Raw genomic sequence first — 15,260 nt, 5'->3', positions numbered from 1 at the left:
CAAGAATGGCATCTTACTACGTGATTACTTCAGCCTTATTACAATAGCTGCTTACCCTATGGCTATATGGATAGCTTTCTTTTGGTCACATTAGCACCTGAGCTAACAACTGTTGCCAATCTGCCAATCTTTTTTTTATTCTTCTGCTTTTTCTCCCCAAAGTCCCTGAGTATATAGTTGTATATTCTAGTTGTAGGTCCTTCTGGTTGTGCTATGTGGGATGCCCCCTCAGCACGGCCTGATGAGTGGTGCCATGTCCACGCCCAGGATCTGAACCAGCAAAACCCTGGGCCGCAGAAGCAGAGTGCGCGAACCACTTGGCCACCCGGCCTGCCCCCACTTTGTTTCTTAATATGATTTAATAACAAAGGAGGTCCATAGTGGACAGTGGGGTTTTTTGGTTTTTTTTAATGAACAAGAAAACACTTCACATATGAATTTAAAAGGGGGAAAATGTAATAGGAGAGCTATGCCATCCATTAATAGCACTGATGAACTGGAAGGATTTTTCTACTTCTATTCCTTCACCTCAAAAACAGGGGAACAGGGATTCAAAAACCCATTTATTCTGTGAATTCAGATCACACCCTCTGAAAAGATTGTTTTATCTGTACTGAGTCGGTACTATTTTACAAAAAAGTCAGTTTGAGAACTTCTATAGAGAAATCACATTGGCAAACAGGATAGAATGACCTCATAAAAAGTGGCTTATATAAAACACCCAACTACACTAGATATATTGCGACATTAGTTAAAAACATATTTGTGCACTACGTTATTTTGTGCATACACACCAAATAATCAAATGTAGTTGACAAGTGTGGCTGTGTGGCTGAACGAACTGTTGATTTTTAGCACAAGAAAGTCTTCCCCATGTTTTTACATGAAGCTAGCTTTCACATAACTTTTCATGTGAACTTTTTTTCTCTTTTTCTTTTTTTTTTGAGGAAGATTAGCCCTGAGCTAACTACTGCCAATCCTTCTCTTTTTGCTGAGGAAGACAGGCCCTGAGCTCACATCGATGCCCATCTTCCTCTACTTTATACATGGGGTGCCTACCACAGCATGGCTTTTGCCAAGCAGTGCCATGTCTGCACCTGGGATCTGGACCAGCAAACCCCAGGCCGCCGAGAAACGGAACGTGCGCACTTAACCGCTGCGCCACGGGGCCAGCCCGAATTTTTTTTAAGCAACCAATTCAATTCTATTTGACAGAACTTAGAAATCACAGATGGGTAACATCTAATATATAAAGTCAGTACTAAAACTGTTATAAATTTAAGTAGCTTCCATTTCTCAGCAAAAACAGTTTTACAACTGTCATTCCTCACATATGTAAGTAGTTTATTAAATATGAGAACCTGAACACATCTGGCATATTAATGAAAAAAATTATTGAAACCGTTTGTGCACCTGATAGTTTTTTCTTCCTATCTTAGGAGAATAAAAAAAATCACCTCTATTTTATGTTCATTCAAATTTGTATTTAATTTCTATTTACATTCATTGAATCTGAAATCAAATACTTAGTACAGTAAACTAAATACAAGATGAAAAGCAGAAAAGGTGTTACCCTCATAGCACTCCTAATAAGGCAGCTGAAGAATTTATTTACTCTGATAAATGCAAAGCCAACTTGAGATAGGAAAAAAATAATAGTTTTAAGAGCAAACACAGATGAACCCATCTTTCAGATGTTACTTCAGATAATCCACTGAGGTAATACTTGTGCTGTAGTGGTAAATTAAGAATCACACAAGAAAAGTTTTGTATCAATCATCAACAGACCACAGGTCATGGTGTGACCAATACTTTTGTCCAGCTTGGTAGTGTCTACTCCTATGAAAAAAGGTAGATGTTTGGACATTGATGTTTTTATGTGAGGCATTTTCAAAGCCTCAAAACCCACTCTTCATAAATTCAACATTTCTCACAGGAATAATCTTAGATCTAGCCCTTATAAGCTAGGAACCATACAACTTAACTGAGTAACCAGAATTTTTAGGTCCTATATTAAATATAAAATCCAAGGCTCAGTATATTAATACTATGGAAGATGCATCTTGTTTATAATCATTTATTACTTAAAGAATGTTGAATTTATGGAGTATCATACATGCATTCTTTCCCCCCAATTATCTTCCTTCTCAAAAAATTGTATGGAAAAATCCTTCTTCAAGGATTCAAATTAGTTAAGACCATAAAGGGGAAAAAGAAATAATATAATTTTCCTAAAAATCTGGTTCAAGTTCAATAATTAATACTTTACATTGTTAATCACAGCTCATTTATAAATCCAGTTTATTCTGTAATGCTACAAACCTTATAAAATCAAAATTAGTAAACTTCAGTTATCAGTGATTATATTTTAATTAAAAAACAGCATGTATAAAATAAAAAAATATCCTGTAATAGCTGATTTTAAAGAAAATAATCAAATGATGAAAGAAAAGCACTTAATCTCTTTTATACACTTACCTGGAATAATCATAAAGAACCCTCTTAAAAACTCAAGACTAGTAATATTGACATCATATATTTTTAAACAATACTTGGATTTTTACAAATAAATATAGGGTAAGCCATATTGCATAGGTGTGTGCTTTCTGTCTGTGACACTAAAGTGGCACCTGACATGTTTTCACAGTCATAGTAGGGATATCCATTTATGAAATGTAATTTCTCAATAACTTGCCACAGCATAGGAAATTAATTTCACTTAATGTTAAGTTTGAAAAACTATATTTGTGTGGATGGTAGGTGTGCAATTAATGCTTTTTATGCAGAAAAGTTGCAGTGTTTGCCACTATTGCTGGCAGTACTAATTATGAAAATGGTTTAACTATGGGGTGGTTAATAGCCAGCCAATCACAGTGCAAATGTTACTAGCAAATAGGACTGAGGAGGGATATTTTGGTGTAAAATTCCACTGGAATTTGGTCAGGCAGTCAACACTACAGTTAGTAAACACATTTGAAAACAAGTATCAGAGTAGTAGCACAAGCCACTGACAGTGTGAAATAAAGCCTGTACATATCACCATAGCTTTTTGGGTTCTGTTTTCTGAGACATCATAAACTGTCGGAGAAGAAAGATCTGCACTTTAAGTACAATTTCTGCCCTTATTATTGTAGCTTCTAATTTACTAGCTATAGTTATAAAGTTTCTCAGTAGGCTGCTGCAATAAGGGAGGAGGGGAGTCTAGAGGGAGTGATTTTTTTTTAAAAAAAGGCCTTCTGTCCAAAGATGAACTGTTACTAAATCTTTCATTTATTGCCACAATTGAAAAGCTATATTTCCAATCATTTTTCATGGTTCTATTTTGCTTAATGTCATAGGATTTCATCTCATCTTACTTGACTTGCTATTTAAATAAGCAAAGCTTTGCTCTTTTCTGACTGAATTCAACATGCATAAAGAATTTTATGGCTTGGATCCTATGGCTCAAAAGGTTCGGAGAACATAGCAAGCAGCATCTATTTAAAAAAATTGTAGGGTTGCAAAATATTACAAACTGCCTTTGCACACTCAGACTGAAGACATTATAAAAGACAAACAAAAATAAGTGATAAGACTCAACTGCAACTGCATGATCATCTATTATACCAGTATGCACTGAAATATATTTTTATAAAGCTCTGCAGATATTAAACCCTTTCACCAGCTAAAGTCATGGAAATGCTCTCTTTAAGGCAGGAAGTATTTAAGAAAGGTAAAGTTACCTTTATTTTTATTCTTTGTACCTGTAAATCACTTATGTAGATTTTGTTACAATTTCAAAAACATAGTGTCTTGTTAACATGTTTCCTAAATTAAGCCACTAAGTTTTCGTATTCACTGTGGAAGACATTCATCAAAAGGCCATCAAATATTTTTACAATCAAAAAATATAGCCCCAGTATAGGAGGAAAAAAATACCTTTTTTCCTTTTAAAACTGTTAAGGAAAAAAATGTAAGGAAGGTAGACAGCAAAAACAGTAAAAAGAAGCAAAACTTAAAACCTTACCAATTTGCTGTAAAGAGATTAGAGAGAGAGTGAACTGTGGCAACACCCTCTTCCCCTGGATCTCCCTATCTCCCTCACTTTGCCGCCCTCAGTATGCATTTTATCCTGACTCTCTTCCGTCCTTCTTCAACCATGGGCTGAACACATTTGGCATCTTGAACCAAATACTGGTATAAAAACAGGTGGTGATATTTTTCCAGTGCAATGCAGGCCCAGGACAAAGATGAAATGTAGGACATACAACTTATGCCCATTCCAAGGCTTCCAGTTAAGCTTAGCACATAGCAGTAACTGCAAGTAGAAATGATTAAACAGATTCATTTTTTTTTCTAGTATTACAGACAGGTATTGCAGCTGGGTTACTGAAAATAAACTCCCAGGTCCACCCCAATCCCTCAACGAGCCACAGCTGTGGTTAACAATGATTCATTTGCATTTTTATTATTTCACCAAGAGAAGAAACAGAAGCTGTCTGGCTTTCTTCACACCAACCAATAATTTCGCATTTTAAAGTTTGGGATGTTTTCCATAATGAGCTGAATCAAAAATCTATTTGAAAAATATATATTTATATAAAAAAAAGATTCAGGTTGTTTGCACGTAAAACATCAATTGTTAAGTTTCTTTTGTCTTTGATTCCACGTTGCTGGAAAAAGTTTGACCAAGCTTGCATGCTTATCTGTCCTTAGTTGCAAGTATTACAGGCAGTTTCATACTTTGCCTAATGAAAGGATAACCCTTCTTTGACGCAATCAGAACTCAACAGTGATTCAGAAGCAACATCCTACCCTTAATACTGTCAGTTTCGAGCCATCAACATGAAAATCCTTGATAAGGTTGAGAAGATGTCGCTAGGAATCAATTAATTGATGTGCCTAAGAGTTCGCAATACTATTTTGCTTAAGTTTTTTTTTTGCACCATTGATTGATTTTTAAAAATCCATGTTTATTTTTCCTCGGTCCAAAGTGTTCTATGTAATGACACTGACTCTTTGAGACTGTCATTTTGAGTCTTCTTGTTTCACCTTGCAGGATGCTCACACATCCCCTCCCCTCCTTTTTTGCCTTAAATTCATTAAAAGCATTGCTCTGTCATAGATTCATACGCAGGTGCTCTGGTCGTTTGGAGATCATGGGAAAAGCCTGTTTTTTGTACGGCCCGGAGTTCGGCTGTCGTATTGGAAGTGGTGCTGAAGCTTCTCCACTCATTGTCACATCCATCTGCTCTATTCCACTTGTTTCCATTGGGAATTCCACAGGCGTCTGAGGATTTGCCGTGCTGGCTGAAGCACCTCTTCCCCAGAAATCCCCAGGAGAAAATTTGACTGGGCTTTAAGACAAGGAAGAGCTATCATTCATTTGTCTCAAGGATTATCTCAACAAGAAATATTTTCCTTACCTTTAAAGGGAGTGTGGTAATATGACATTTATTTTCATTTAATTTTATTTTTGTGTGGATTAGCACAAAGGCAAAAGCTGAGCCATCTCTCCCCTAGACTGATTGCGGGAGCTTCCTAACTGGTCTCTTAACCTCTATACTTGCCCCCATAAAACCCTCAATGATACTTTTTTTTTTCAATCATTTCACTCCCACACTTAAAACAGTTTCCCACTGCAAAGTACTCCTCCAAACTTTTGCCATTTTCTTCCTCACTCACCACACTTCAGGAACGTTGATCTCCCTTTCATTTCCAAGAAACCTTCCTTAGGGCTTTTGCAGCTGCTGTTCTACCTGTAACACCCTTGGACTTCTGTTTTTTGTATAGCTGGCTCTTTCTCTTCATTCTTAGATGTTACTTCACCACTGAGGCCTTTCTCTGACCACCATCAACAGGAGCCCCCTCGTTATACTTTGCTCTCTACCATCACACTTTTTTTTTTTATGTAGCACTTGGCACTACTTGTAATTACATTTTTTCTATTTCCTTCTTTGTTTATTGTGACTCGCTCTCACTAAACTGTAAGCTTCATCAGGACAAGGACAATTCCTCTGCTAATCATGTGTCCTCAGCATGCAGCAGAGCCCCTGGTACATGATAATTGTTGAAAGAATGGGTAAAGAGGACACTTGCCAGTGCAGTAGCTTACCTTCAGAAGGGAAGGTAAACTATATAGCACATTATCATAGATTACGCACAGACTAGTCACTTGAAAGATAAGAAGGTGTAGATGCTGTGCTTGTCTCAATCAAAGAGAATATGACAGATCTTTCATTTATGTAACTTGGCATAAATTTGTTAAGCAATGCTCTTCTAGGTTTTAAAAAAAAAAAAAGGCAGAATAACAAAATCTGAATACCTGACAGGTGTTCGTGGGCTGCCAATAAATCTTCGAGGTGATCGGATTTTTGGTTCAAAGGAAAACTTTTCTTTTACACTTTCAAGTACAGATGGAGCCACATATGTAAAACCCTGAAAGACAGTTAACAGTGGACTACAGAATGGCATTTTGTCACACATCAAGAAAATGTGGTTGTTCAGTTTCTGACACACCAACACAACAATGCACACCTAAAATCACTGATCTGTATACTCTCCCATCTCCTCAATCTCATTTCATATGTTAACTTCTTCCAGCCATTTCTTGAGGCACAGACCTCAAGAAAGCAGAATTCTCTTGAGGCCCATATGCCAGCAAACAAAATTCCACTCTATTGAAAGGAGTAGAACAAAACAGAAAATGTAGGCTCCACATTAAAATGTTAAATACCAAGATAAATATAAAGAAAATTCGACTGTTTCTAGCCACATGCATATTAGCAACTAACACTATCACCCCCACAAACAGTTTCTGATTATTATGCCAAAGTAAAAATAGAATTCTCTGACTTGGTACGTGTGATCTTTCTGATTTTACACCAATGATTGGACAGATTTATATTTTCTTGATGAATAAGGGTCAGCACTGTGAAAACCCTCACTTGTAATAGGCAATAATGCAGTTTTGTTAGCTTTAGTTCTTTCTTGGATCTTGCTATTTCATCAGCTGTCATTTCTCTTGCTGTCAATGTTCATCCCTTTAAAAATCAGTCCTCCACCCATCTTCCTTTCTATTTATTATTCTAGTCACTATGAGTAGGCAGTATGAGTTACAGAAAAAAACTCAATAAGGCTCTGGGTGAAGTCCTAAAGAGTGAGGCGCAATTCTGTAGAGAATACACTTTGTGACAGCTACACGTGGACATCAGAGATCATTTCCCCACAAGTTCTCATGGGCTAAAGCTGTACATACCAAGAAGACCAGGCTGTGCCTTAATCATCTTTGAATTTCCTTAATTCTGTGATAGGAATTTATTTATTGAACTGAAGTTGCTACAACCACAATCTCCAGGTAAGTGGGATCTATTTTATTAATTTTTAAAGACATCCATTTTATATACAGAATTCTGGATACAACCTAAGAAATGAATTGCTGTTGTTTCATTAGTTAGCCAATTTATTATGAAAAGTTCAACAATACTTTAAATGGCAATGAAAGCTTAGCTATATAACTGTTGCCACCACAAGTTTGGATTTCTTTATAGGTAGACTGCTTTTTATGGGGGGAAAATTGTCAAACTAGTTGAAACTCTACAATGCCCGAGGAAAAGGTCTCTATGTTAAATCAAAGATACAAATTCCACATCAGTAGAAAACAAAATTCCACATTCTAAGAGAAAAAAAGAACACAAAGCCAGAATTAAAATGAATCATGCCTACTTCCCTAACTGAACATGAGAGATTTTACTAAGGGGAATACACTGACTTTGCATCATGTAGACATAAACTTAACATGCATTCATCTTTCATCTCTTATGTAATTAAAAATACTGTAAAATTATAATTTGTACATATGCTCTATTATTACATAATGATATAGCCAAACATTAATAGAATTATTACTATTCAATAGTGTTTACTCAAAACCATACTGTAGTATGGCGAGTTTGTTTTTTAATTCTGCCAGCATTTTTTTTTTTAAGCTTTTATTTTTTTCCTTTTTCTCCCCAAAGCCCCCTGATACATAGTTGCATATTCTTAGTTGTGGGTCTTCTAGCTGTAGCATGTGGGACACCACCTCAGCATGGCTTGATGAGCGGTGCCATGTCCACGCCCAGGATCCGAACCAGCGAAAGGGCCACCACAGCTGAGCGCTTGAAGTTAACCACTTGGCCATAGGGCCAGCCTGCCTAATTTTGACCACACAATTTTTGCATTCTATGCTAACTTTAGAACTTACCCTCTCCAAAAGATACAATACTACTGTGTGTTATACTGTGAGCAGTATAAAAAAAATGCTTGAGAATTAAGTTAATGACAAACTCAGTGAACTCAGAAACAAATAGGGGGAAAAAAGCCCAAACTTCCAAGTAATAATTTTCCCCGTAGTCCATTCTCCCTAGAAGCAGCCAAAAAAGAAGTGACAAAGGATAATGACAAATGACAAAGGATACAAAATAAGACAGACGTTCATGTGACATATAAGTACAGTAATAAAATAAACATAAGCATATAAGATACTTAGGCAAAATAATATGCAATGATGGTCATCAGATAGAAATTTATCATTTTGTTGATCAAAATCTAAAAGCTTTGCTCTTCTACCTGAGGAGACAAGGCATAAATCAATACAGATACTTCCACAATGAGGATTAATTTATTTACCATTGCATATGAACCAATATATTTTGATGTCAAATATTCATAATTAACAGGTTAAAAATTGCCTACAGACTTATGTTAAGAGTGCCAAAACTCTGTAGCTGTTTCAGGAATAAAATAGTTAAAATAGCTCTCCTCCTACTGCTATGGCTATGTAGCTTTATGTTGAGATGCTAAGCCAAACATCATTTTAAGTCAGTGGCCCATCCAAAAAATGAATCACACACTCATACTCTAATTGCTAAAATGGAATGTTAGATTATGAGAATCAATTTGCTAACTTACTGATAAAGTTATAAGGGGATAACTCAAAAAAAAAAATAGCACCCCAGATTATCTAACATGAACTGCAAAGCAAGCAAATTGAATTTTCTCATTGAAAATGGCTTTCCAATGAAAAGGGCCCATCCTCATACATGCATTTCCCATGGCTACATGGAAATTCTTTCACTTACCAGAAAGACCTGGTTGGCACTTTCACTGAGAGTTGAGTCATCTGGGCTGTCAACAGGTGTCTGACGTGTAAACTTTGAATCAAACTGACTCACATCCTCTTCAGATTGCTTTATAAAAAAACAAAATGATTAGCAAACAATGAATAGTCTATATTATATTTATCAATCAAATGCATTACATACATTGGAGAAGGAACTAGATAAAGAGTTTTTTCACACGGTTTGACTACAATAAAACATCAGAATTGTCTTAGGCACAGACTAAAGAATAAATACATTTGGAAAGTAACTAACGTCAAATTTTAAACATCTATTAAAATAGATTTTAGTACACAGTTATTCCTATTAAAAATCTGAATATCAATCTTTCCCTCTCACAAAGCTTCAGTGTGCCTAGTCCACTGGCTAAGTCCCTTCTTAGAGATAATTTGTTTACCTGGCCACTGCAGGTTTGTAATAAATCTGAAAAACTACTGAAGCAGAGTTTAAATACAAAACACTTTTGTAAGATGCGCTAGTTAAAATTTCTTCCCATAGCTTATTTCATTTCTTTAGATTTCTCAAGGAGCAAAAATAATATTCTATTATTCTACTCTGCATGAGAAAGAATATTATCATCTAAATCTAACCACCAGATCTATTTCTTTAATTCCTTCTCTCTGAAACATCAGACTATGTGGTCATGTCCAAAGAACTCAGGAACCAACATGAAGCACCAGCCAGTATCCAAAGATGGGAAAAGTGAACATCAATAAAAATAACGACAATAGACTGAAACACAAGTATGCTCAAAGACGAGCTCAATTATACTGAAGAGAAAAAGCACACAATTCATTGGTCAATTTTTGGAAGATGCTAGGGAACTAATTCATTATTTTGAAAACTGGGACAGAAACAAACATTTACCCTGCCTTTCCTGAATGAACTGTACCTCAGGTAACCAAACAACTAACCTAAGAGTTTCTCTTTATGGGAGAATTCCAGCTAATAAATAAAGAATGAATAAAAGTATTAGAATAAGACAATTTTGCAAACTCCTAATGAAATCCTGGACCAAGGACAGAGTTTCTCAACGTCTGCACTATTGACGTTTTGGGGCTGATAATTCTTGTTCTAAGGGGCTGGCTTATGCATTAGAGGATGTTTAGCAGCTTCCCCGGCTTCTACTCACCCCTAAGTATCAGTAGCGCCCCTCCCTAAGTTGTGACAACTTGTCTCCAGATATTGCCAAATCAACCCTGCCTGAGAACCACTGATGTAGGCAATGATCAATGACCACTAACATCCCTAAAAGATATACAAATATACATTGTCTCCTGATCAAAATATACAGCAATAATCAATGACCACTAACATCACTAAAAGACATACAAATACACATTATGTCTCCTGATCAAAATATACAACATCAAACTGGAGTAGGGAGGGATCCTAATCCAATATGACTGGTGTCCTTATAAAAAGGGAAAATTCAGACACAGACCTGCACACAAGGAGAATGTCGTGTGAACATGAAGGCAGAGATTGGGTGAGGTGCCTACAGAGCCAAGGAATACCAAAGATTGCCAGCAAACCACCAGAAGCTAAGAGAGGGGCATGGAACAAAGTGTTTCTCACAGCCTTCAGAAGCAACCAACCCTGGCAACATCTTGATCTCAGACTTCTAGCCTCCAGAACCATGACATAATAAATTTGTGCTAAGCCACCTAGTTTGTGGTACTTTGTTACAGAAACCCTAGCAAACTAATACATGTACATTCTGTATTTTGAAGAAGAAAATTTCCAGAAAATCAAATTTAAAATAGGGTTGAATTGGGGCTGGCCCAGTGATGTAGTGGTTAAATTCGGGCACTCTACTTTGGCAACCTAGGATTTGCAGGTTCAGATCCAGGGCATGGACCTACACACCACTCATCAAGCCATGCTATGGCGGCATCCCACGTACAAAAAATAAAGGAAGACTGGCACAGATGTTAGCTCAGCAACAATCTTCCTCAAGCAAAAAGAAGATTGGCATGATGTTAGCTCCGGGCCAATCTTCCTCACACACAAAAAAATAGGGTTGAACTAGACAAAACAAAGCAAAGCAAACACAAGTTCCAACTACTTGAAATATTTAATTGTCTTGGGCAACCAACTTAAAAATAGTTAATACAGTCATTGCTGCTGGCAGTAGTTCTTGAAAAGGCTGTACAGAATAAAGATTCTGAAGAGAAGAGAGGATAGACCAAAGTTTTTTGAACTGTTAATAAATACAGTATTTCTGACTGCTCTGAGATTTTCTTATTCTAAAAAAGTACCAGGTCCCTCAAGTTTAGGCTTTCGTGTGTGCATACCAACAGAGGTTTAAAGGGGGGCTCCACCTTCCGAGCCAGCAGTTCTTCCCAATTAATATGTCTGAAGAATGGATGAGCCTAGAAAGAAACAGCAGGAAGAAAAGACTTCACTGGACTGACAAATTAACTGCCTATCTGAAGTTACCAATCACAAAATAAGCCATACTTAAAAGCAACTACATACAACCTTCACAAATACATAAAATTAGCATTATCTTCCCCTCAAACCACCAAACATGCCAATCCCTACTTGAACTTCTCCAGCGTCCCCAGGACCAGCTCCAAGACGAGAAGCAGCATTTCTTTTCAGCAGCTTTAGGGAGAAAAAAACATTGATGAATATTAAGTCAAATCAATCATTTTTTCTTTACAGAATTTTCTTATCCATTTTGCCTTGAGAAAATATGACATTAATTACTACTAAATACTGTTTGGGAGTAAAAAAAAAGAAAAATCTGCAAACAAACAAATTTATGCTTTGCCTGCAAACAATTGTAGGCTTTTTTGTTCAATATCTGTGTAAGATTCTTTATTCAAAATGTATGTTCACGTCTATCCATTTAAATCCTTGTTAAGTTGAGGCTTACGGTGTCAGTGCCTATTTAAGAACCCTACCTTTTTAAGCAGATCTCTGGCTTCTTGTGTGAGGTAGGGAGGCAAATTGAGTTTACATTTGAGGATTTTGTCAATTGTTTTCTTTCTATTCTCCCCAGTGAACGGGGGCTGAGAGTAGAAGAGAGTGAGAAAAATTAGCATATAAAATAACCAAATTTTAAATAACAGAATTATCCATTTCCTGAATTAGTCAGTTATACATAGAGATCAGAAATGTATGCTGTGATATGGGCTGATTGCTAAAGACCTCTAGTTTTTATGCAGCAGGACGAGAAATAGCAATGTCCTGGAAGGAACTAGGTTCCTACCATCAACTTTGTGTGATAATGGTGAGCCATGTGATTTTATGCTTCACTTTCTCCATTTATAAAATAAGGACAGTATCTATTTTGCAACTATTTCACAGGACTGCCATGACATAGATCATTTAAATGAAAATGTTTTAAAAAGTACTGGGGGCCTATACTACCACTAATAAAGTATTATTAGTGCTAAGTTGTTGAAAATAACTCCATTGGTAACATTTTCAAAAACCACAGGAAAGGTCTCTTGCTATAGTGATTTAATAACTACTCAGCACAGACCATAACACATGCAGCTTTTAACTGTGCACCTACTGCTCCAGTCAGCATGTCATACATTAATGCTCCCAAACTCCACCAATCCACAGCACGATTGTGGCCACTTCTCATCAAGATTTCAGGGGCCCTACAATGAGAAAAATAACACACCTAAAAAATTCACCCATTCACATATCACCTGAATTAGAATTTTAAAAATAATATATGCAGCCAAATGATGCTACAGAATAAATTTAGTACACTATTACTTAAACCAGGTAAAAGTTAGCTATTACCCCCAAACCAGTTACATTTCTTTCAACATGCAGCTCACATGTATTCTATTGTTCCACAAAATGTATGTGTGACTGTTCCATCATGAATAGATTCTTTGCATAGTCCAAAGTCTGTTAGTTTCACATGACCTACAATGAAAGATTATAGCATGGTTATTATGAGAAATCTAAGTATGTGCAGTGTTTTTACGTATCATAAAAGACAACAATCTATCCTTCCTTACTTTTTCTGCCTTAAAATTTTTTTTGAAGATATCAACAACTAGTAAGGTGCCATCCATAAAATGGGATGCTAACTCTTTAAGGCTAGGGCAGAGTCATCTTTTGCCAATGATATAATATATCTAGTATAAGGAAAGTAAAGATAGAGGAAAAAAGTGAAACAGCTTGTCTAAGGCTCTAGCTTTACCTATACTTAGAATCCTCTACCATCCTGAGAAAGCAAATCCTGGGAAAACTTGATGAAGTCTGGTTTAAGTACACAGACCCTAATAAAGATATTCTGCACCTTTTAAACAAAGGTGTGATGCTGTACTTCAAATATATAGCTTTTATCACAGTGAACTATGGCTTGATAGTTCTTAAAATAGTCTCAGAAACTCACTATAACAAGTTAGCTTATTCTGTCAATTGCTACCAGTTGGAAAAAGAAATGAAATTGCTACATGGCATGGGACCATCATCTCTGATCCAGAAAGTGAAAAACTCACCACCTTACACAAAGAACATTTCAGTTCAAGTTTAGCTTTACTGAAGTGTCATTAGACATCCAGTGGTTCAACAACTCCAGGGACCCTATTATTCCAGGTTTATTTCAGAGAAAAGAAAAGGCAATGGCCTATTGATTCCAATGTAAATGTGTACTTCACTCTGACAAACAAGAAGAACTATGACCTTTATTTTCACAGAACCACCTCACATACTCAAGGTCATGGATCAAAGAAGTTGACTAGTCACTTCCCTATTCTATCCTCTGCCTTAGAATTCAGAATCAGAATCCACGTTTGGGGGAAGTCGGCAGAACTGAGAGGGTGGGAGATACATAGATTCCCATGATGTGCTTGGTTAAGTATAGCATTTCTCCTAAAAAAATAAAAAGGAAAAGAAAAAGCACAATTTGAAACATTTATACCGGCATCAGTTGTCCATACACCATTTTCTGTCTAAGAATTTAAAACCATTAACTACCTCGTGCATCTTTTTGTAGACATCTAAGGATCAGCAGCAGCTACCAGCTCCCCACATACCTAGATGGCTGGTTGCTCCTTTGGGATGTGAGTGAACTGCCAAGTCTACTCAGCCCAGATTACTCTCGCATAAATTCAACTGTCTGTGGCAGCATGCAGTTGTAATCAAGGCTCACTTCACTGTACCTATAGCTATATAGAATATTAGTCTGTCTGATTTTTATGTTTGTCGTCACAAACAAACAGCAAGAGTAAACTGATGCCTACTAAATATTTATTTCTAAGGCTACATCAAATATTTTGGTTCAGTTCTAATCCTTTCCTTTTTTACAGCATTAATAAAATTTATCATAAAAAGCATTGCTTCTAATATTTATGTATTTTCATCATTAAAGAAAACTCAATTTGTAAACTTAAGATTCACTTTCCAATTTAAGGAAAAAACCAAAATCAGTGTTTGGACTGGCTTTTGGCTCACCACATTTTATGTAAGGATTTCAAAGGAATGACAAGCTATAAAGAGTAATGATTCAACCAGAAAAGGCAAGTGAGTGGCCAGTTATTCTCAACTCCCTCTAATCTCATCAACCCTAAGTACCTAAATACTTAAATCTCAGCAAGTATCATGATGCCATAAATTCTGAGGGAGAAATGTCTAATAGTAAATACATGAATATGGGGGTTTGAAAATGATCATGACCTGTGTGGGAGGATTTTAAGATGATTATTTACTACAGAATTGTTTACGGTATATCTCCACCTTGGTGATTAAGCATGATATTCTCCGGCTTCAGGTCTCTGTAGATGATCCCCTTTTGATGTAAATGCCCCAAAGCCATGGAGATTTCTGCCAAGTAAAAGCTGGAAACAAAAGTGATTTAATAAAATTAAAGAGTAATCTACTCAAAGCAGTTTATGTATGGAGTAAAATTCCTTGAAAGAAATAAACATGCACCAAAGACCAAATTCGTGGGGGTAGGGGTGGGTATGGTGGAAAGAGATGGCATAGGATGCTGCCAAAAGGCATGGAGACATTTATGTTTCACTTATTTGGCAAAACTATAAAATGTTTTATTTCAGCATTAGAACATGCTGCTAAAATTGCAAAGAAGTCCAGAATATGCCAAACTGTCACTGGTCATGTTTTGTTCTGTGTAGTAATTGG

General features: G+C 36.3%; 1 protein-coding gene across 10 annotated transcripts in view; it reads right to left on the bottom strand.

Annotated features, from left to right (window-relative positions):
* Nucleotides 1–1,462: 1,462 nt before the first annotated feature.
* RPS6KB1 (ribosomal protein S6 kinase B1) overlaps nucleotides 1,463–15,260 on the bottom strand; it is a 45,032-nt gene continuing 31,234 nt past the window's right edge. For 3 of the 10 annotated variants that reach the window (XM_008541294.2, XM_008541317.2, XM_008541301.2), the window contains exons 7-15: nucleotides 14,856–14,956; nucleotides 12,947–13,037; nucleotides 12,670–12,760; nucleotides 12,053–12,160; nucleotides 11,688–11,750; nucleotides 11,438–11,515; nucleotides 9,102–9,209; nucleotides 6,305–6,417; nucleotides 1,463–5,336 (exon numbers count right to left, since the gene is read on the bottom strand). In XM_008541294.2, coding sequence (XP_008539516.1) covers nucleotides 5,099–5,336; nucleotides 6,305–6,417; nucleotides 9,102–9,209; nucleotides 11,438–11,515; nucleotides 11,688–11,750; nucleotides 12,053–12,160; nucleotides 12,670–12,760; nucleotides 12,947–13,037; nucleotides 14,856–14,956 — 991 coding nt within the window. In that variant the 3' untranslated portion in view covers nucleotides 1,463–5,098. Of the gene's footprint in view, nucleotides 5,337–6,304; nucleotides 6,418–6,516; nucleotides 8,590–9,101; nucleotides 9,210–11,437; nucleotides 11,516–11,687; nucleotides 11,751–12,052; nucleotides 12,161–12,665; nucleotides 12,761–12,946; nucleotides 13,992–14,855; nucleotides 14,957–15,260 lie in introns of those variants that run through there. The other 7 variants (XR_548255.2, XR_011523446.1, XR_011523447.1 and 4 more) reach the window with 7 other exon arrangements.

Source organism: Equus przewalskii, chromosome 10 (genome assembly GCF_037783145.1).
Source record: "Equus przewalskii isolate Varuska chromosome 10, EquPr2, whole genome shotgun sequence".
Taxonomy (NCBI): domain Eukaryota; kingdom Metazoa; phylum Chordata; class Mammalia; order Perissodactyla; family Equidae; genus Equus; species Equus przewalskii.
This window is presented reverse-complemented; position numbering and strand designations above follow the sequence as displayed.